This window comes from Aureobasidium melanogenum (assembly GCF_000721775.1).
Source record: "Aureobasidium melanogenum CBS 110374 unplaced genomic scaffold scaffold_40, whole genome shotgun sequence".
NCBI classification, from domain to species: domain Eukaryota; kingdom Fungi; phylum Ascomycota; class Dothideomycetes; order Dothideales; family Saccotheciaceae; genus Aureobasidium; species Aureobasidium melanogenum.
In genome coordinates, this window is record NW_024470092.1 from 21,704 (window position 1) to 42,221 (window position 20,518).

The 20,518-nt window shown below is 50.8% G+C and overlaps 8 protein-coding genes across 8 annotated transcripts; 3 read left to right on the top strand and 5 right to left on the bottom strand.

Annotated features, from left to right (window-relative positions):
- Positions 1-1,470: 1,470 nt before the first annotated feature.
- M437DRAFT_89021 (UDP-N-acetylglucosamine pyrophosphorylase) lies at positions 1,471-3,060 on the bottom strand (the record flags this gene model as incomplete). Its single annotated transcript, XM_041028949.1, has 2 exons — positions 1,471-1,545; positions 1,600-3,060. 2 exons carry the CDS (start codon positions 3,058-3,060, stop codon positions 1,471-1,473), a joined length of 1,536 nt encoding a protein of 511 aa, XP_040874993.1.
- Positions 3,061-3,683: 623 nt separating this feature from the next.
- On the bottom strand, positions 3,684-4,739 carry M437DRAFT_79388 (uncharacterized protein; the record flags this gene model as incomplete). The annotated part of the gene is made up of 1 exon (XM_041027165.1): positions 3,684-4,739. One exon carries the CDS (start codon positions 4,737-4,739, stop codon positions 3,684-3,686), a length of 1,056 nt encoding a protein of 351 aa, XP_040874994.1.
- Positions 4,740-5,213: 474 nt separating this feature from the next.
- On the top strand, positions 5,214-6,417 carry M437DRAFT_60534 (uncharacterized protein; the record flags this gene model as incomplete). Its single annotated transcript, XM_041023770.1, has 3 exons — positions 5,214-5,690; positions 5,743-5,938; positions 5,993-6,417. The coding sequence occupies 3 exons, from the start codon at positions 5,214-5,216 to the stop codon at positions 6,415-6,417; spliced, it is 1,098 nt and encodes a 365-aa protein (XP_040874995.1).
- A 255-nt stretch (positions 6,418-6,672) lies between these two features.
- On the top strand, positions 6,673-9,260 carry M437DRAFT_89024 (HCP-like protein; the record flags this gene model as incomplete). The annotated part of the gene is made up of 2 exons (XM_041028950.1): positions 6,673-8,821; positions 8,875-9,260. 2 exons carry the CDS (start codon positions 6,673-6,675, stop codon positions 9,258-9,260), a joined length of 2,535 nt encoding a protein of 844 aa, XP_040874996.1.
- A 125-nt stretch (positions 9,261-9,385) lies between these two features.
- M437DRAFT_79391 (homoserine acetyltransferase) lies at positions 9,386-10,548 on the bottom strand (the record flags this gene model as incomplete). Its single annotated transcript, XM_041027166.1, has 3 exons — positions 9,386-9,737; positions 9,800-10,355; positions 10,410-10,548. The coding sequence occupies 3 exons, from the start codon at positions 10,546-10,548 to the stop codon at positions 9,386-9,388; spliced, it is 1,047 nt and encodes a 348-aa protein (XP_040874997.1).
- An 827-nt stretch (positions 10,549-11,375) lies between these two features.
- Positions 11,376-11,903, top strand: M437DRAFT_21987 (galactose-proton symport; the record flags this gene model as incomplete). Its single annotated transcript, XM_041019031.1, has 1 exon — positions 11,376-11,903. A coding segment is annotated over one exon (528 nt), but the record flags the coding sequence as incomplete, so codon positions are not given.
- Positions 11,904-12,097: 194 nt separating this feature from the next.
- M437DRAFT_70373 (DUF689-domain-containing protein) lies at positions 12,098-13,111 on the bottom strand (the record flags this gene model as incomplete). Its single annotated transcript, XM_041025438.1, has 1 exon — positions 12,098-13,111. One exon carries the CDS (start codon positions 13,109-13,111, stop codon positions 12,098-12,100), a length of 1,014 nt encoding a protein of 337 aa, XP_040874999.1.
- Positions 13,112-13,896: 785 nt separating this feature from the next.
- Positions 13,897-17,645, bottom strand: M437DRAFT_89028 (pyruvate carboxylase; the record flags this gene model as incomplete). The annotated part of the gene is made up of 4 exons (XM_041028951.1): positions 13,897-16,237; positions 16,295-17,100; positions 17,156-17,448; positions 17,504-17,645. The coding sequence occupies 4 exons, from the start codon at positions 17,643-17,645 to the stop codon at positions 13,897-13,899; spliced, it is 3,582 nt and encodes a 1,193-aa protein (XP_040875000.1).
- Between the last annotated feature and the right edge of the window lie 2,873 nt (positions 17,646-20,518).

Sequence of the window (20,518 nt, forward strand, 5' to 3'; positions counted from 1 at the left end):
CATAATCAGTCAAGATAGATAAAAGGTGAGAGCGGAAAGTCACATACGGCAAGGTGGCCGGGCATGCCACAGGAGTAGCAGCGGCCGTTAGCACCACCGTTCAGACGGAGGGTAGGGCAGTCAGCCTGCACATGTCCGAGGCCCTGGCAGTGGTAACATTGTTTGGCTAAATGTATAGATCAGCATACAGATCAGAGCAGCAAATGATTGGCGTGGTGCACGACATACCCTCGGTGGTGCGAGGAAGGGGGCAGTTGTTCGACTCATGACCTGTTTAGAAAATGAGCATGCTGGAACAGGCTTTTGGAAACGAGTAGAAGTACCAGGCTGCTTGCAGTTGTAACACAAACGCTCAGAGGAAGAGCAGACCTCTGCGTAGTGGCCAACATTGCCGCACTTGTAGCAGGCACGACGGGAAAGAGACGACATGTTGAGTTCTGTGTTGGAAAGGCTGTTTTGCAGTCAGATTCTGTTGACCTGATTTGTACTTGAACGTGTATGGTAATGTTCTGTCTGGCCATTTGTTCCTTCTCATATAGTGAACTGTCGAGCTATTCCTCGAACAGTCCATCAAGCGGATGATTGGGCCATTCGTCTGATGCATATTCAACGAAGGTGTAGTGATCGTCATGCTGGACTCCAATTGATGCGTTGAGTCATGGCGGCCAACCAGTACAAGGAGATAGAGACAGGAGAGCGAACGAGGATGTTGAGACGACGGCTGAATGCATGTAGGACACAAGCAGCGAAACGACTAACCTGATGATGCGCGAGGTTGCTTGACCTGCTACAGCGTCAGCGTCTACAGCTCCCAAATGTTTGGTGTTTCAAGATTGACAGGTGCTCTTGTCTTACACTGCTGTTACTATTACTCCTCCTTCACTTCTTCTTCTCTTCCAATTCTCAAAGGAAGGGATGCACGGTCAGACAAGATACAAGCAATGCGACAGCAAGCTGAGACTCGCGAAAGTTGGTTGGGCGGTTGCGATTGCGGCGCTCTCGAGGCTCGAAAAGAAGGAAACGCCGAGGGCAGTGGACAGACCCACTCCCGAGTCGGCATCAGCTGCATGCACCTCTTTCCCGTTCGCCGGCTCTTCTTCTCAGACCTGCATAACACTGTCTCATCCAACAAGCCTCACAGGCTTCAACGAGAGAGCCTTCATGGTCACTGTCTAGACTTACAGTCAAGCAGTGACCAACAAGCTTCGACGACACAAGGCTTCATGCTCCATTTAGCTGCACCGTTGACAGCTTCAGAGGTAACTCGCATGTACCGAACCTGGTCCGTGCTCTCGTTCACTACAATCATCCAAACAGCTTGGATACAGAATATCTGGTGGCTGGGGGGCTTGTTGCATGTTCATTATCTTGTGCTGTTATTTTTTGTTTGTTACTCAGATCTCTTCATGATGTTCATGTGACTTCCACTTCCAAACGCCTCGTTGCGCCTTCATGCACACTATACCCCATCTACTGCTTCTCCTGCTCAATCACTGCAGGTGCCTTGATTGTGCGCTCGCTCAAGAATTCGAGACCTTCACCACCCTGTGATCCCATGTTAGCTCTAGTTCAAAGATATGATCCCAATCTTGTACTTACGTAGCTGATCTTGGGTGAAATCTCGACGCCAGCATTGTCGTCCTCGCTTGTCACAGTAGCACCGACAGCCTCAAGCCATCTAGTGCCTTGACGGAAGATGTCACGCTTACTGGTATCAGGATCATCCTCACCAGTGCCTCTAGCATTCTTGAGAGGCGAGAACTCGTCCTCTCTCTTGACCTCCTGACAAGCGAACTTGTCCATAGAAAGGAAGGGGAAGCAGTCAAAGACGAATTGCTCGAGCTTGATTCCGTTTGGCTTCTCAGGCTTGATCGTCTCGCCCTTCTCAGTGTCGACGTAGGGGATCTTCTTTCTAGCAATATGGTGAGGGAGCTTGTCTGACCACTGGGGAATGCTCTCCAAGAAGTCGAACGAGTAGTAGTGGTTGACAATGTTGGCAGCGCGGAACTTGAGCAGGCTTGAGTCTTTGGAGTCCTTTGCCTCGGAAGTCTCTTTGTCAATCTCAGAGTACTCAACGACGTCGGGCTTGCCATTCTTTGACAAGATAAGTCCGACAGACTCCTTAGCGTCGCGCTTGCGGACGACCTTGGTGGCAATGTCCACGTTCTTCGAAGCCGAGAAGCCAATGAAGGTGGGGTCAGCAACTCTGACGAGGCAGTTGTCGACACAGTATGCGTGAATGTGCTTGATGCCTCTCTTGGACATGTCTTGAACGACGCCTGACTTGAACAGGGCATTGTAGAGACCACCATTACCATCAGGTGCAACAGCGACCTTTGACTTTGACTCCAACAAAATCTTGCCGTCATTGGAAATGCAAGGAAGAGTGCCCTGCTCGAAGAAGATGACATTGTTTCTGTTGAGACCAAAGTATGCGTGCTTTTCGAAGAACTCTTCGGTAGGCTTGCGTGTAGGACCGCTGGTCATGATGTACCATGGCACGACAACCTCTTCCTTGCTGTGTTCGTGCTGAGCCAGGTGTTGGATCTTCCAGATTCTCTCTGCTTGAAGCTGGAAAAGTGACTTTTGGCTAGGAAGACCAATGTCGTAGCATCCCTTGGGAGCAGAGCTACCAAGACGAGTACCCTGACCACCGGCCATGAGGACTACGGCAACCTGGTTTTGTGCAATGAACTGCAGACCCTGTGTGTACCATCTGTTCAGGTCGTCGGGCTTGGAGTCGTAGATGGAGGAAGTGGCGGATTCAGGAAGCTGCTCGAGTTTGGGTGCAGCGTCTTCGGATTCGGACTTGGGAGGGTTCAAGGCGCGGTTGGTGATTTCGTTGACATGATCAGGGTCGATGTTGACGAGCTGTTCGTAGAGCATGCCCTTTTCGGCGGCATTGATGTCGGTCCAGAAAGCAAAGACCTGCTCCTGGCCGGCCTTGGTGTACTTGTCCAAGAGCTTCTGGTAGTCTTCCTGGCTGGGCTCCTCAGGAGCAGGAGTGTTGCCGGTCAGATGGAGCTTCTCCAAGACGTTGTTGATCATGGCGGCAGCCATGTTGTGCGTGAGGTTGAGAGCGGTGAAGTTGGATGAATGAGTTTCGGCGAGGTCGTTCAAGGGTCAAGCGTACTTCTTGAGTATTGATGTCGGAGGTTGGTGGGATGAGGCAGGAACACAAAGGAGTTGAGGGGAAAGGTAGATACGAAACGCTTCTGGACACTTTCTTTTGTAATGGACCCTGCCAACGCCTCGAATCGAATCAACAATCACCGTCAATCGATGGAGAAGCACCGAAGCTTTGGTTGCCCCCCACTTGCGTCACTCTATTTTTGGCTTGCTTTCTTCTCCTGCAATCTTGCCCTGTTTTTCGTCTATTATCAATTCGTGTTGCAAGATATGCAGAACTCTCTACGGAGGATATAGTATGTAGATATGTATTCAATGAATAATTAGGCCTTGCCGGATGTGCTGTTTACAAAAGCAAAGAGCTCAAGCTCCCCACCCAAACTCAATGGCCGGCTTGTTTCAAGCTCAAAGCGGTCAACATGCAACGTCTGAAACGCTATCTTATTTGATCTAAGATTTTGCGTAACTCTGACCTCCTTCAACAGGGCTCGATCGAAGTTATCCAGAGCCACCTGGTTCTCGTTCGAAGCTGAGAATCTCGAGTGTATCGAGATTCAAGGACGATACAGCCATTCTTCGCGGCGGAATCTCACTTCAAAATCAACCTGACCGAACATGCCTACCGCAGCCATCAAATCGTGATCACCCTCTAGACCGACGAGGCTGCCACAGTCATCTCCATCACGCTCCTCGTACATGTTCCAGCCTCCTTCCTTCCGACCCTCTCTGGTGAAGAAGACTTCGACATTTCTTTTGCGGCCAGGGAACTGTGCTGGTCTGAAATTCATACCAATGCCGACCACCTCGCCATCTTTAAAGTAAGTCGTGAAGTCCTGACCACCGCCATCATCGTCGATGTAACGACGACCGTCATCGCCATGCACGCCGAGACTGCCACGTTCCCAACCTGGTAGACGAAAGGGTGGATACGGCGGAGCAACAAAGCCAATAGCAATTCCAGCATCACCCTCACCTCCAGAATCAGAGCCCATACGGGTTACACGAACCTCAAAGTAGATCGTGAAGGCTCTCCCGTTCGTTCTCAGAGGATCATTGAGATTTGCAGAATAAAGAGGGGCGGAGGTAGTAAGAATACAGTCCTCGCAGTTCTTACGTGTGCGAACAGACCAGGTATTGCGCTGCCGCATTGCCCTCGTCAACTCACCTGCAAAGTTTGGCGGAGGCTGGCTGAAGGTAAAACCATGAATGCGGAAGTCTTCATGGACTGAGGCTGGAATCTGGCCAGGTGGGTACAGACGATTACGATTGCACCATTCCTTCGCCTGTTCGGCCGAATACTGGGTTGCATTCGCAGTTGGTGAGAAATCGTGCGTCACAGCAGGGGCTGGCGGTAGTAGACTCGTATCAGGTACTGACAACCACGGAGCATAGTCCGGTGGAGCTGTTTGGTCCAGAGGGTCTTCATGGCGATGAGATGGAGGCGGTCCTGGCGGTGGTGCAAATTGTTGATCCATATTGGCCTTCTCATTGTGTCTTTGGTAGCCTGGTGGTGGACCTGGAGGTGGCGCGTAGATCTCTGATGATGCCTCTTGCCTTTTGCTCCAACCAGGTGGAGGTCCTGGAGGAGGATTGTAGTGTTCTTTGGTCATGATGAGCTTGCAAATAGCGGTAAATCCGAGCAAATCTGAATAATAGGGATATCAGGGTGGAAAGTGAAGTTATGGTAACTGCAACCGTGGCTCAGCAGTGGGCGCAGGTTGAGGCTGTTCAAGTTTCAGCTGTCATGAGAAGGCAGTGTTCATCATGAGCCAAGGAAGGATGATCTTGGAGGATGCGTTGGCAACATTGGCCTCGTTCGATGGATGTACCACCTCAAGAATCCTCTTGTTTCTCTTATCAGAGTAGAAAGACTGGAGAGCAGAGAATGCACTACTTCGCAAAAGGCACTCCTGCCACATATCTATGTTGCATATTGGGAGGTAGCATGCACAGGGCTGCCAGAGATCTTGTTAGCAACATGCCTAGCTTCCCCACACTTCGGGATGGGCCGAGACAAACATCAAGATGTCATCGACAGCCAAAAGAAAACAAAAGCAGGCGGTCAACATGTAGAAGAAGACGACATGGATGATCCAGCGGCACAACTGCATCAAAACTTACAAGATGCAGTCAGTAATGCCCTCGCCATGCGTCGTCCGATCCTCCACCACCTGAGTGCCGATACAGCATGGCTGCTCATGATCCCTCGCCCGCTCGCCGCAACCAGACGTGGAGGTCGAGTCTACTTCAACATTCTCATCGACCCCTGGCTTTCTGGAACACAAACCGACTACATCAGTTGGTTGAGCAAACAATGGCACGCCGATGAACCTCGAGTTCCGAGCATCGCTGCGGTAGAAGATCTGATTCGCGAGACCGAGAGTCTGGCCAGTGGGTTACGTTCAGAAAAGGGTAAAAAGAGCAATGGACAAGACAACGAAGATCTTGATGAGGTCGAGACTCTCATAGACGCTGTTGCCATCAGCCATCAGTTCACCGACCACTGTCACGAACAGACTATGCGAGACGTACATCCACACGTACCTGTCTTTGCGACTGAGGTAAGTAAATTGAAATGTCAAGCACGATGGCTCACGCTTATGACCGCAACAGAAAGCAATTCCACTGATCGAGTCGTGGAAGCACTTCCGCGTCGTACAGACGATACCATACTTCTCTCAGGATCCTGATTGGCATGCGACATCAGTACCCCCGTTACCAGAATGGCTCGGTATATCACGACTTGTAACAGGCAGTGATTTGCTATACTTTCACTCAGCCCTCATGATCACCTTCAACAATCAGCAAAGTGGCCAGACTTGCAGACGAAGCAGCTCGCGTCAGTATGTTGAGCCAGAACAAGAGGACGAGGGTGCGGAAGCAGTCATCTACACACCGCATGGGATACACAGTGATAGTGAGGGTCTTGATCTGGTGACCAAAGCCAACCCTCCGATAAAGACTCTAGCTTTCTTGCATGGCCTCGAAGACATAACACTGGGAGCAGCACAACAGCTCAATTTGGGAGCGCACAATGGACTCAAGGCGCAACGGAAACTCAAGGCTAGCTACTGGATTGCTACTCACGATGAGGATAAGAAGGGCACAGGTATCGTAGGGTGGTTGCTCAGAAGGAGGAAGATCAGCGTGAAAGATGCTGTAGAAGCCGAGAGGAAACGCAGGAGAGGCTCGTCGAGTGAGGATATGGCGTGCGACGAGGTGCTAGGGTCGTTCGAGGGAGTCAATTGGGCGGATGTTGGAAATGGTGAAAGCCTTGTACTGCAGTAAAACAGAGCCGGACTTGTCCACTGCATCAAGTACTCAACACTCAGCTAGAAGCATAGCCTTGGCGGTCCCTGTCAGCCATATTCTAATGCAATTGTGTGTTCTAACATGTGCATGTGACAGTTGTAGGGAAAGTGTCGGAGATTAGATGGGAGTAGTGAAAGTCTAAATGCGGGATGCGGCGGTGATCAAGCGGGCGTGGCATTTCCAGCTGGCATTTGATACGAACATGGACACGCACTTGTCGCATACGGCACAATGAGGACATCGTCGTGGCGAGCCGTGTCGCTGCTCTTACTATGCCTGGTACTAGCCTTTGTCAACTGCCAGGACGCCGCCCCAAATCAACAAGATGGCTCCCATCATGACACGACTCCGTATCTCACTCCCGAACACGACCACCCCGAAACACATACCAAACTACCATACGAACAGAGTCCAGCTGTCAAGGATGCTCTCTCCTCTCTACGCAAGATTCGCCCAGCAACGAGCCGCCTTGCACGCCTCAGCAAGCCCTCTGGTCTTGTGGCCAAGACCATCTACTATGCCAAAGAGTTGTTTGTCCTTCTCTTCATGAACCAGCCCGACCAGAAGGATCTCCTCATCACCGACGCTACTCCTCCGCCGCTTGCTCCCGCTCTTTCTCGCGCCGTCACATTACTCCAAGATGCCGTCGCCGAACAAGATCCAGATGCTTTGTGGCTGTTGGCCGAAATGAACTTCCACGGCAACTTCACCCACCCTAGAAACTACTCGCGCGCCTTCGAATACTACCAGACTCTGGCAAATATGAACGGTAACAGTTCTGCCCAATACATGCTAGGCTTCATGTACGCCACCGGTATTGGAAATGCCGTCCCACAAGATCAGGCTAGAGCTCTTCTATACCACACTTTCGCTGCCGAGCAGGGTGACATTCGCTCTCAGATGACCCTGGCTTACCGCCATCATTCTGGAATCGCCACACCTAGAAACTGTGAAGAGGCGGTACATTGGTACAGATTGGTCGCTAAGCAAGCTGTTGCATTCTACAAGTCTGGTCCTCCTGGTGGTCACTCTTTGGTCAAGAATGCTTTCCGTTTGGTTGATGAGGAAGGAGGCATCTACGGCGAAGGTGCGAGTGTCAGCAGTTCCGGCATCCATGCAAAGACTGGAGGCCCTACATCAGATGCCTACGCTGATCTGGACGACGTTCTTGAATACCTCGATTTCCAGTCAAGAAAGGGCGATCTTAAGGCTACATTCCATCTTGGCAGACTCTACTATGACGGTTCTCGGGGACTAGCTCGCAACTTTCCCGAGGCCAAGGATCACTTCATGCAGGTCGCTAGATCATACTGGACTTCTTCTGGCAAAGTCAAGTCTGATGTCTCGTCCGTAGTCGAGAAGCTTGCTCCCAAAGCTGCTGGTTATCTTGGCAGAATGTTCTTGCGTGGTGAGGGTACTGAGAAGAGCTACAGCAAAGCCAAAATTTGGTTCTCTCGCGGTATCGAACATGGCGATGCTCTGTCACAATACTCTATGGGAGTCATGTATATGGAAGGGCTGGGTGTCCCTAAAAATCCTGTGAGAGCTGCTGAATACTTCTCTCCAGCCGCAGACCAAGACCTTGCAGTGGCTCAGACAAACCTGGGCATCTTGTTCATGGATCAGGGAGACGTCCACACTGCAAGAAGTTACTTCGATCTGGCTGCCCGCAACAGTCACATCGAAGCCTTCTACTACTTGGCTGAGCTGAGCAATCAAGGTGTTGGTCGTGATCGCTCGTGTGGCATGGCCTCTGTCTATTACAAGATCGCATCCGAAAAAGCCGAAGTTATCCACTCATCCTTCATCGAAGCAAACGAGGCTTACGAGCGCGGAGATCTGGAAACCGCCATCATCGCCTACATGATGGCCGCTGAACAAGGCTACGAGAATGCACAAGCCAACGTCGGATATTTACTCGACCATACTCGCCCACGCTACTCACTTCCCTCAATATTTCCCTTCCTCCGCCGTCGTCTTGATGCAGCCGGTGATGCAGCTCTTGCTCTTATTTACTGGACTCGTTCGGCCAAACAATCGAACACTGACTCTCTCGTCAAGATGGGCGATTACTATCTCGACGGTGTTGGTACTGCCTCATCTCCGGAGAATGCAGCTATCTGCTACCAAGCCGCTTCTGAAGGCATGTTGAGCGAAGGCATGGCAAGCGCGCAAGCCATGTGGAATCTTGGTTGGATGCATGAGAATGGCATTGGCATTGAGCAAGACTTCCATCTAGCCAAACGTTTCTACGACCAGGCACTTGGCACAAATGCAGAAGCATATTTGCCCGTCAAGCTGAGTCTTGCAAAGTTGAGATTGCGTAGCTGGTGGAATGGCGTCAGTGGTGGTAGTGTCAACTCGATCAGAGATGAGCCTTGTAAGTGATGCTTGCTCATGTACATTAACAGTGACTAACGAATCATGAAATAGCCCAAAAGCCTAGTCGAACACTCAGTCAGTGGGTCAGCGACTTCCTCGAGGCCGACGCAGCCTACTACGCCGAGCATTTCGAAGCAGATGATTGGGACGATGCACACCATCACATGCCTGGCGGCGACGATTTCTACGACGACTCAGATATTGACGACGGTCTGATCGAGATGTTCATGATCGTTGGTCTCGCCGCTCTACTTGCTTTCTTGGTGTATTATCGTCAACAGAGACAGCAGGAAGCAAGACGTAGAGCAGAGCAGCAAGGTCAGCAACCAGGAGCAGATGGCAATGTAGCAGCACAGCAACAGCAAGACCAAGGTTTCTTCCCTCCACCAGGAGAACCAGAGTTTGCCAATTGGGTTGCTGGAGGAGTGGGACATTGATACGTCCTTTTGAGAATTAGTTGCATAAAGTCGAATCAAATCGAATCATTAGCGTATAACATTTCTTTGCATTCAAACGAGAGAAATTCTCTTCTTTTTCTCTATATACATCCTCTCTCTTACCCTCACTCCTCAGCAAAGAACTCCCTAAGCTTGTTATCCAACCACTCCACATCCTGCTTCGACTGTCCCGGCCCACCAGCCCAATGACCCCAAATACTAGGAAAGACTTCGAGGCGTCCAATCCCTTCTTTCATACAACTGACCTCATACTCGCTATCCTCGGGCGGAAAGTACAAATCTGTTTTCGAGGGCAGGACCAACGCTTTTGCTTTTATGGCTGCGAGTGCTGCTGGGAAGTCATTGTGGTATGGGGGTTGAGCGGATATGTCGCCGCTTTGCCAGGTTTGGAGCATTGTTAGCATGTTTTCGGGATCTTTTGAGAGGGCCCAGGACTCCCAGAAGTCAGTCATGAAGCTGTTTGTTGCAGGATTAGTGGAAGGGGGGTTAAATGGGAGGGAAGGAGGTAAGCAGCTTACGTCTCCAAATCCTTGAATCCAAGTGCAGTTTCAAAAAGCTTCTCGCGGTAAAAAGCTTGACTGAATCCCCAACCCGCATAGACTCTTCCCAGCGCCTTGAGTCCGTTTTCTCTCTCTTGTGCCGTCCATTCTTTGCCTTTTTCTTGGCTTGTATACCCCTTGCAGATCCCTGCCGAAGCAGCTCCCTTGCCCGCAACCAACGCCCCCTTGACCCCCTCCAAAAACACCTGATTATGCAAACTCGTCTTTGCAGAGCCGCAAAACGGAGCTATCTTATCCATAAACTCTGGATACTGGGTGCTCCACTGGTAGGTTTGTGCTGCGCCCATGGACCAGCCCAGTACTGCAAAGACATGGTTGATCTGCAAGTGTTTTGTAACCAAAGTGTGTTGGGCTTTTACGTTGTCGTAAAAGGTTACTGCGGGAAAGGGACGTAGGGAAGTATTAGATGGAGACGAAGATTCAGAGTTTCCGAATAGGGCGGGGATGATTATGAAGTAGGTTGATGGGTTGAGAGTCATGGAGGGGCTGATCAGCCATTCGTTGTCGGAGATTACTGGGGGTTGATGTCAAGATGGTTGAGGGATGGAAGGTAAAAGGGGGAGCGTACATCCACTGTACCACGTTGGATATATGATTGCTGGTAACGAAGGATCTCCAAAGGTCTTGTATGCTATCTTTGCTGATGGAATCACTTCGCCAGATTGAAGGGTAAAGTCTCCTAGATCGTAGGTTTTGTAGTCTGGCATTGTGATGTGTTGACTTCCACTTGCTTGCTCAGTAAAGGATTGATGTCTTTTTGTGAAAAGGTGCTCAATTGCAGTGGTAAGTAGAGTAGAGGTTTCTTCATAGATAAGGTATTGTATATCTACCCCGCTGGCCGGAGGGGTAGAGGGAACATGGATAATCGTTGCTTGTTCTGGAGATGTGCCCTTTATCTGGCCTATCTCCCCATGTTGTCCTTCTTGCCTACCTTTTTTCGTCTCGACTGCCCATGATAAGTCATGGCTTCTGTCCGTCGCTCACAAACGATGAGCGTCTTACAATCCGTTCGTCTCGAGTCGTAGAGCCGTGCGTCTTTCGATCATTCCGACAAGCCAGCCCTCTGAGCAAGCGAGCCCTTGAATGTAGCACATACCGTCTATCATGCGCACCGTATCCAAGACACACATCGACGACCCTCGAGGACGAATGGCACGATTTTCTCCCATAGAGAGCTGCTGCTCTCTTGATCAAACCTGCCTTGATGGAGCTGTGCCAGCGCACAGACCTCCAAAGCCCTGACAGCGATGACATCGCCCTCTTGACTGATGAAGCTGCAGAAGCCTCGGGAAAACTGAGCTTCACTTGATCGTAAAACCGACCGGCATAGCTCGGTTATGAAGCAGTAGACACGTGGTGCCAGAGCCTCAGCCATTGAGCCGATTCAAAAGGAGCGTTCAATTCCACCACGGAAAAAGGTAGGAACGGTCTCTCAACGAAAACCAATTGATCTCTCTCTCCTTCCCCAATCACTCTACAACCTTGAAAACAAAGCTCCCATCCAAAACACCACAAGAGCTAGCTCAAAATGTCCTCCTCAACCACCACCACCACCATCGGCAAATCCGACCACGAAACCCCAGAATTCGACACCACGGCAAACAACCTCCAAGACCTGCTGGAATACAACGACCACGCCTCAGGCCGCGGTCTCTACTCTCTCGTCTCTTTGCCCGCTGGTTCGCTCTTCGCTCCCTTGACCGCAATCTCCCCTTGCCCTGCCCCCCTCTGGCATACCCTCCAGATCTCGCGCACCGAGCATGTAAACCTGGACTCTGCGTTCAAGTACCTGAATCACTCTTGCAATCCTTCGCTGGAGATTGACACTGAGAAGAGGGAGGTTAGGGTTGCCAAGGACAGGGACTTGAACAAGGGCGATTTGTGCAGTTTCTTTTATCCGAGTACGGAGTGGAGTATGGATAGAGGCTTTGACTGCTTGTGTGGTGAGAAGCAGTGTGTAGGTCAAGTCAAAGGTGCCAAGGACATGAAGAAGCAAGACTTGGAAAAGTGGTTTATCAACGGCTACATCTGGGAGTTGAAGGACGAGCAAGAGAAGCAAGGCAAGAGCGCCTGAAAACACACAAAGTGACGAATTGAGAGTTACCTGATGATTGGAAAGTAGAAATAGACATGTTTGGTAGAAGAAAAAGTGACAAATGTGTATGATCATAAAATGCTATGCTCTAAAAACCACCCCCTTCAAGTCTACAAAAGCCACAGCTCCCAAAACTCCCAAGTCGTTATACTAAGAGACATTTACAGCTGGATATCGTTGTTGAGCAAGCGCACCTCCTCGCCAGGCTTGAAAGCAGGCAGTCCAATGTACGGACATCCGTCACATCTGAAAGCATCTCCAAGTGCACAGTTGCCACAACTGCCGACCTTGCCTTGAACAGTGAAATCAACCTCAGCCAAGTCGTCAGTATCCAACTTCATGGTCTTGAGTGCACTGTCGGCAGCTTCGCGCTTAGCCTTGTCTTCGGCATCGAGCTTTTGCTTGAGTCCACAAGTGCAGTCCTTGCATGCACGTCTTCTCTTGCCGTTGGGCTTGCAAGCTTCAGGGATCACGATAGGACGCTTGCGATCCTCTTCGCTGAGTAGTGTGTTGGGGTCAATGGTAGAGCCATTGAGCAATTCCTCCTTTGACGGCAACTCCATCTCTTCATCTTCATCGTAAAACTCCACATCCAGATCATCGCCCATATCGAAACCAACTCCAGCAGGTGCCGCAGGTGCAGCAGTCTCAGTGATGGTCTTGTTGATAGCTTCGACGTTGTTCAAAGGCACAGCAGCAGCATTTGCCTTCTTCTTCTTTCCAAAACTCAAAGTGACGGTTTGCGCAGCTGCGGGCTTGGCCATACCACCACTAGCATCCTGGACAAGACCAGCGAGGATAGCCTCAGTCTGCTCAGAAGACGTCTGTGCACCGAATGCTCCATCCTGACTCTTCAACTTTCCACCAGCCTTGAGCGAAGGCACGAGTTTCTCGATGATTGCACGATTGAGTGGCTCACGCGAGCCATCGACGTTGGTGAGTAAAAGGACCAGATCATATGTGGAAGCAGGCAGAGAAACAAGACCGAGGGCGAGACGATCGAGCATCTGGATATCGGTGGCATTGCGATCGTGGGCTTCGACAATGCTGTTGAGGGCGTCTGGGTGTGAGGCGATTGAAGGTGGGGCGAGAAGAAGGGTTCTGTCTTGCGACTTTGTCGGCGGTGGGGCGAACGAGAAGTCGAATGTGTTGTCGATGGTGATACCGGGTGCCATTTTGAGAAGTGTGATGTTGTTGTTGAGACTCAAGGACTCGATGGTCGTTTCTTGGAAAGTTTGCTTGCAGAGGCAGAGAAACGCCTCAAGTGGATCGTCGGTGGGGTCAAAGGAATCTGCTGATCGAAAGTGACCGAGTGATTTTCAGTTCAAGTGTCGTGTCCTAACAAAGAGAGGCAAAGTTGTACGTATTACTGAAACGACAAAGATCAATAGATGCGACAAGAAGAATTGCGAAAAGGTGATTATCAATGTACAAGACCACGACCCCCACCTATGACCAATTTCTACGTCTGGCCAATCAACTGCCCCTCGCCGCCCGCCGAACTCGGTCCGCGCCTGACATGTGCTGACCGATCATTTCTGCCAAGCCCTTCGCGTTTGCTTTGTACGAATCGAGTCGTTCTATCCACCGCGGAAAAACATATCCATGCTCTCCCCGTCTGCTGACGACTGTCATTTGTAGCTGCGGAAATGCACAATACTTTTGTTGAAAACATAGTGTCCACTGAGATATCCTATCATAGTCTATCTCCATGGTCAGACCTAGCTGGGACTCGCGATTGTGCATTTTAGCAGCTCATAGTGAGCCTTACATTAGGATGGAGAAGGGTTCAGTTACTAGGAATCAATGCATGAGGATGATAAGCGTGAACAGTGAAAAACAGTCGTGTACGTGATACATAAAACATGCTAGAAAAAAACTCCCCCCTTTCGTTCCTCTGGATATATTGAAGCCTATCATTCCATCAATCATGTCCGCTTCATCAGCACTATTACAACACTTATTTGACAATCTTGCAAATAAGGTCCTGGCCGTCCACAGAGTCTGACTCCTTGACACTGAGCTCGCCAACCTTACCAGAGTGAGGTGCACTGATGACCATCTCCATCTTCATGGCACTCAGAATGGCAATAGGGTCACCCTTGCTGACATCACTGCCCTCCTTGACTCTGAGCTCGACAACAACACCACTCATGGGTGCACCAACCTGGCTGCTGTCGCCAAGATCTGCCTTCTTACGGGACTTGTTCTCAACAGCGGCGTGCATGTCGTCAACAGTGACTTGACGGACTTCACCGTTCATCTCGTAGAAGACTTCTCTCTGACCAGTCTGCTCGGAAAGGGGTCCGATGGCAAGAAGCTTGATGATGAGCACCTTACCCTTCTCAAGCTCAACGTGGAACTCCTCACCAATCTCAGGCTTGGCCAGGAAGTACTTGGTAGGCAAGACTGAAAGGTCTCCGAACTTCTGTGTCCACTTCTTGAAATCTTCAAACACCTTGGGGTACATGACGTATGAGGCAACATCGGTCTCGGTGTAGCCACCGAACTGCTCCTTCAGCTTGGCGCGGACCTCGTCGAAGTTGACGGGCTCGAGGTAGAGACCAGGTCTCTTGTTCATCTTTCTACGCTCACGAAGAGCCTTGGTACGGAGAGGCTCGGGGAATCCGCCGTAGGGCTGGCCCATGAGACCCTCGAAGAACTCAAGAACGGATGAGGGGAAGTCGAGCTGCTCGGCCTTCTCGAGAACGTCGTTGTAGCTCAGCTTGTTGCTGACCATGAATTGAGCAAGATCACCAACAACCTTGGAGGTAGGAGTAACTTTGACAATGTCACCGAGCAAGTCGTTGGCTTGCTCGTAGGCCTTCTTGGTCTGAGCCCACTGCTCACCCAAACCTTGCTGAGAGGCCTGGAAGATGAGGTTGGTAAGTTGACCACCAGGAATCTCGTGCTCGTAAACTTCAGGGTCAGGTCCAGTGAGACCAGCCTCGAAAGGTGAGTAGAGGAGACGAAGCTGAGCCCAGTAGTGGTCGATCATTCTGAGGTGGTGGGCGTTGAGACCGGGGTCATGTTCGCTGCCCTCAAGAGATGCAACAAGAGCACCAATGCTGGGCTGAGAGGTCATACCAGACATGCTGTCAGTGGCAGCATCAACGGCATCAGCACCAGCCTGAGCACAAGCAACCATTGAAGCAACACCAGTACCGGCCGAATCGTGAGTGTGCACGTGAATAGGCAGGTCGGGGTACTTCTTTCTGATGGCACCAACCAACATGGTGGCGGCCTTGGGCTTCAAGACACCAGCCATATCCTTGATACCAAGAATGTGAGCGCCCATGTTGACAATCTGCTCAACCACACTCATGTAGTACTCAAGGTTGTACTTCTTGTTAGGGTTAAGCATGTCACCAGAGTAACAGACAGTACCCTCGGCAACACCGCCAGCCTTGAGGACAGCCTTGACACCGACCTCGAGTTGCTCAACATCGTTCAGTGCATCGAAGACACGGAAAATGTCGACGCCGTTCTTCTTTGCTTGCTCACAGAAGTGAGTGATGGCATTGTCAGGCAGCGATGAGTAAGCAACACCGTTGGCACCACGGAGGAGCATCTGGAAAGGAATGTTGGGCACAAGCTTTCTCATCTTGCGCAGTCTGTCCCAAGGGTCCTCGTAGAGGAAGCGCATGGCGACATCGAAAGTAGCACCACCCCAACACTCAAGGGCCCATGCATTGCTGAGAGCGTAGCTGGTCTCCTTGGCAATGTTGAGGAAGTCGACAGTACGGACTCTGGTGGCAAGAAGAGACTGGTGAGCATCTCTCCATGTGGTATCCATGATCAAACAGCCCTTGTTGGCTCTGACAGCCTTGGCGAAGGCAGCTGGACCCTGCTCCACAATAATGTTTCTCCAACCCTTCTTGCAGGGCTCCGAAACGTCCATGACCTTGTCCTGCTCATCGTGAAGGGTAGGAATGACGATGTCGCCCTTGAACTTGGGCTCACCAATCTGACCCTTGATCTGACTGCCGTTCACAGCGAGGTCGCCAAGGTAGCCGAGCAGCTTCTGAGCACGGTTCTGACTGTTGACCAGGGCGAACAACTCAGGGGTATCATCAATGAAAGTAGTCCAGCACTCGCCAGCAATGAAGGTAGGATGGGTGAGCAGAGATGCCAAGAAGGGGATGTTGGTCTTGACACCGCGGATTCTGAATTCGACCAAGGCACGAAGCATCTTTCTGCGGACGATCTCGTAGGTTGAGCCACGGCACGAGCACTTGACAAGCATGCTGTCGTAGTGAGGAGTAATGACAGCGCCTGCGAAACCATTGCCTCCGTCGAGACTATTTTCCGACTTGTTAGCATAAGTACACATAAAACAAGGTCAGAAAAAAACTTACCGAACACCGTTACCACCAGCAGAGCGGTAGACTTCGATTCTGCCAGTGTCGGGCGAGAAACCCTTGGAGGGATCCTCAGTGGTGATACGGCACTGGAAGGCGAAACCGCGGACTGAGATGCGGTCCTGAGTGAGACCCAGCTGCTCAAGCGATGCACCTGCAGCGATCTGAATCTGAGCAGCGACAATATCGATACCAGTGATTTCCTCAGTAATGGTGTGCTCGACCTGAATTCTGGGGTTGATCTCGATGAAGTAGTGACGGTTCTCCTGGTCAACCAAGAACTCTGCGGTACCAGCGTTACGGTAGTTAACCGACTTGGCCAAAGCGACAGCGTCGTTCAGAATGGCCTGACGAGTCTCTTCAGGCAAGTCCTTTGCAGGAGCAAGCTCGACAACCTTCTGGTGACGTCTTTGGACACTGCAGTCACGCTCGTAGAGGTGGACGACGTTGCCGTGGCTGTCACCCAGAAGTTGGACTTCAATGTGCTTGGGGCGGTACAAGAAGCGCTCAACGAAGACGGTACCGTTACCAAAGGCAGACTTGGCCTCGGATGTGGCACGCTCGAAGGCCTCCTTGAGCTCCTCTTGCTTCCAGACGACTCTCATACCACGACCACCTCCACCAAAGGCAGCCTTGATGATGATGGGGAATCCGTGCTGGTCAGTGAAGCTCTTGACTTCTTCAAACTTCTCGACAGGGCCGTCGGTACCGGGGACGACGGGGACCTTGCACTTGATAGCGAGCTCACGGGCAGAGACCTTGTCACCGAGAGCGGTAATGGTCTCAGGAGTAGGACCAACGAACTGTGGCGTGTCAGTGTGACTGTCTTCACGAACTTGTAGAAACTGCCCAACTTACAATCATGCCAGCTTCCTCGACCTTGCGAGCGAACTCGGCGTTCTCACTCAAGAAGCCATAACCAGGGTGAATGAGGTTGACATTGTGAGCCTTGGCAATCTTGACAATCTCGTCGATGGCGAGGTAAGCAGCGACAGGTGTGTACTCTCCTCTCTTGCCAATGACATAGGCTTCATCGGCCTTCTGTCTGTGCATAGACAGGCGGTCCTCATGACTGTACACGGCTACTGTCTGTAGTGAGAGCTCGTGTGCGGTACGGAAGATACGAATAGGGATTTCTCCGCGGTTGGCGACTATCTCGAGATCAGCGGTTGTTGGGACAGACACGGCACAAGTATGATAGCATACCCAGGATCTTCTTGGCCTTCATGACTGTCGAGTTGGCGCGCAGACGGGCGTGGACTGTGTTCTGCGAGTGTGTGTCGACGCCGTCTTCAATGGCCTCATCGTTCGAGGTGTTCAGGCTCTTGAGAGCTTCAATGTTCGACATGTTGGCGAGTCAATGGCTCGGAGAGCTGCTATCTAACAGCAGCTGCTTTCCAGAGCTCGTTGGTGGGGGATTGAGAGAAAGGAGGAAGGGGGGTTTGCGGTATGCAAGAAGTGAAGAGGAAAAGAAGTGTTTCAATCAATCGAGTAGAGTCACAAAGTGGTGGATCTCAGCAAAAAAGCGATGACGGTGAGCTTAAACCAAGTTGATGCTATCTCGGCCTCTGCTTGGTAGCTTGGTGCTGCTTTCGGCTGATTGACCCCGCCAATCGGAAAAGCTGGCGAGAATCGCGAGATAAGGCCGCTGGCTGCTTACTAGCAGTGATTATGAACGAAAAACAGCCTTCCAGCCGCTCTCAAGTCGAAGGTCTTCGTCGAAGAGGTGTCTATACCATCCATGTAGCTATATAGTATCCATGAAATCATCCTCGGTGCATCATTAACCCCGCCTTGACGAACACCTGGAGTAAATTGTCAATGCACATCCTAAACCCGACTCCTTCTCGTCAATTTTCGGGAAGGTACGGAGCTGTATCTGCTAAGGGTCCAGAGCTCCTTCCCAAATTCCGAAGACAGCTCCTCTACCCCTGCCTTGCACCACTGCCTTGGGTTCTTCGGACTCGCTCCGATCTGCTTCCCCACTTGACCTCTCTGCACTCCGAAACCTCTTGCTTTTCCAGAATTTTGTCGTTGTAGACTTCCATCCTTGTCCCCATCGCTCGCAGATGCTTGCTTCGAACTCCAGGGCCGCAGTCGGCCAGCTTCGGGCCTTTTGACTGGCTGTTATTATCAACTGCAATCGATTCGTAGCAGCCACTTTCTGCCTTGTGCTTCAACAAATCAATTTCACAGTCATAATTCTTCCGTTTACGAGTAGATCTTTCCTCCTTGCTACTAGAAAGCCACACCCTCGGTCTCTCGGGCGTAGGGAATTACCTTGCTTGTGCTCTTTGCCTTGTTTCCATCACAAATTGGTTGTTTTCATGCAGGGAACGATGTCCAGGAGTGGTGTCCGCAACCCTACTTGCAGCTTTATGACCAACTACACACCTCTGCCCCTCTTCTTGGCTGTTTACAGGCACTTGTGACAGTCATCTGATTCAGTCTTTCCTTCTTACCACGACAAGACATCTATGATTGTTCGAACAATACGCATGTTCTATCCTAATGAAGAGACTTACTCCTCTTATTGGAACGTCAACCCTGTTGTAAAGCTATATCACGTCCGCCAAGCTCTTTCCGCCTGAAAGGAGGGCGGAAATGATCATTCTCTGATTAATCACGACGCTCAGGTTGCCTTGCGAAACAATGCCAATGGTGCAACGCACGCTTTCGGTGGGGCCATCCTCTTCGAGCATCGACTCTGTCTGCTCCTCTTCAAGAATTCCGCATTTCGCCAATTCCGCATTTCCATTCGAATGGAACCACCTCCCAGAATTGATTCCGCCACGCTTTGTCAATGTCAAGGATCATGTTCTCGAATCTATGTCGAAAGCCACATAGAACGTATCACTGGCGGTCTGGACCACAAGAAGTAAAGCCATTTGATGTCGGGAAGAATGTCAAGCATTTGGAAATTGGTCACGATCGGTACCTTGCATCGAAGGCTAGCTGCACCTCTTCTGACTAGATGGTCTGTTGAGGAAGCGCCCTGGAAGTATGGAGAACAGCATGGCTCGAGTTCGAACAGCAGTCTCATGGAGAGTGATCTTTCACTGCGCTGGCGAGGCCATGAATTTTACACAGGCTCCTGATCATTGTCTCGAGTAGCATGAAAACACGGTGATTGCCAGATGGGTCGCAATTGCTTGAACAATCGGTCGTCACGTGGGTGTAGTAGACATTCACTCGGCCCATCCACTTCTCATGCTGCACATCAGATGAGATGACCCAATCTCACCAAGAGTGCTCACATATGAGTAAGTTACCAGCATGCCGTGTGCGGTGTCTTCTTGTCCGACTTTGCTCGCAGATAGACGAGATTCATCACAGTGAATACTGACGACAACGAGTGTTCTGGCTCATCCAAACCTCTTTGTACACTAATGACGTCCAGCGACTACAAAACCACCATCCCTCTACTTGCAAGCATCCGAGCACGTGTTGAAGCTCTCTTGTCCCTGCATGGCTAGTTCCCAAGATATACGTTAGAAACGAGATAAGCATATGGACAATACTTGACATTCAACGGTAATCGGCTTTTCGCGTAAAGTACCCTTTGAAAACACCCGAGTGGTTCCTACCTCTGCCAGGTGATACCTACACGAAAGCCCTGAATTGCAGCTGGAAAGGACAAAGAATGGCATGCGATCTATGGAACTCGTAAGGGTTGCACACCGACTAGAGACTATCGGCGGAGGTCAAGCATTCCGGGGGGCCGGACCATATTAATGCGCGATGCGAGTCGTTAGCTTGTTATACAGCATCATCATCATCATCTTTACGGAAGGCCGCGGAGATAAAATTGCTTCTAGAATATTGGTGCTAGAATTTTAAAGTTTGGCTGACCGTTGCGCATCAGGGCCGCCGCCTTCCGAAGTTGTCGACATCATACCTCCTCAGGCATACACGACCATCAACAGCACCTGCCTTGTCGAGATTCCTTGTGAATGATTGTGGTATGGAACGGAAGTCTATAATGAGGTCTATTGTCTTATGGCAATGCCAACGATCTCGGCCATCGCAGTGCCCGTACTCGCTCAGTTAGGTAAATAGACGAAAGCCGTTGATGACCACAAGCCTACCAGCAGTAGTGGTCCGCGGTAAACCCTGATCGAAGCTTTATTCGGCCTGCTATGTCATAGAGTACCTCATGGTCAATTTTTCGCGACGGCGGCGTACGGGCCTTATTATTCCTATGCATCTACCTTCTTCGGG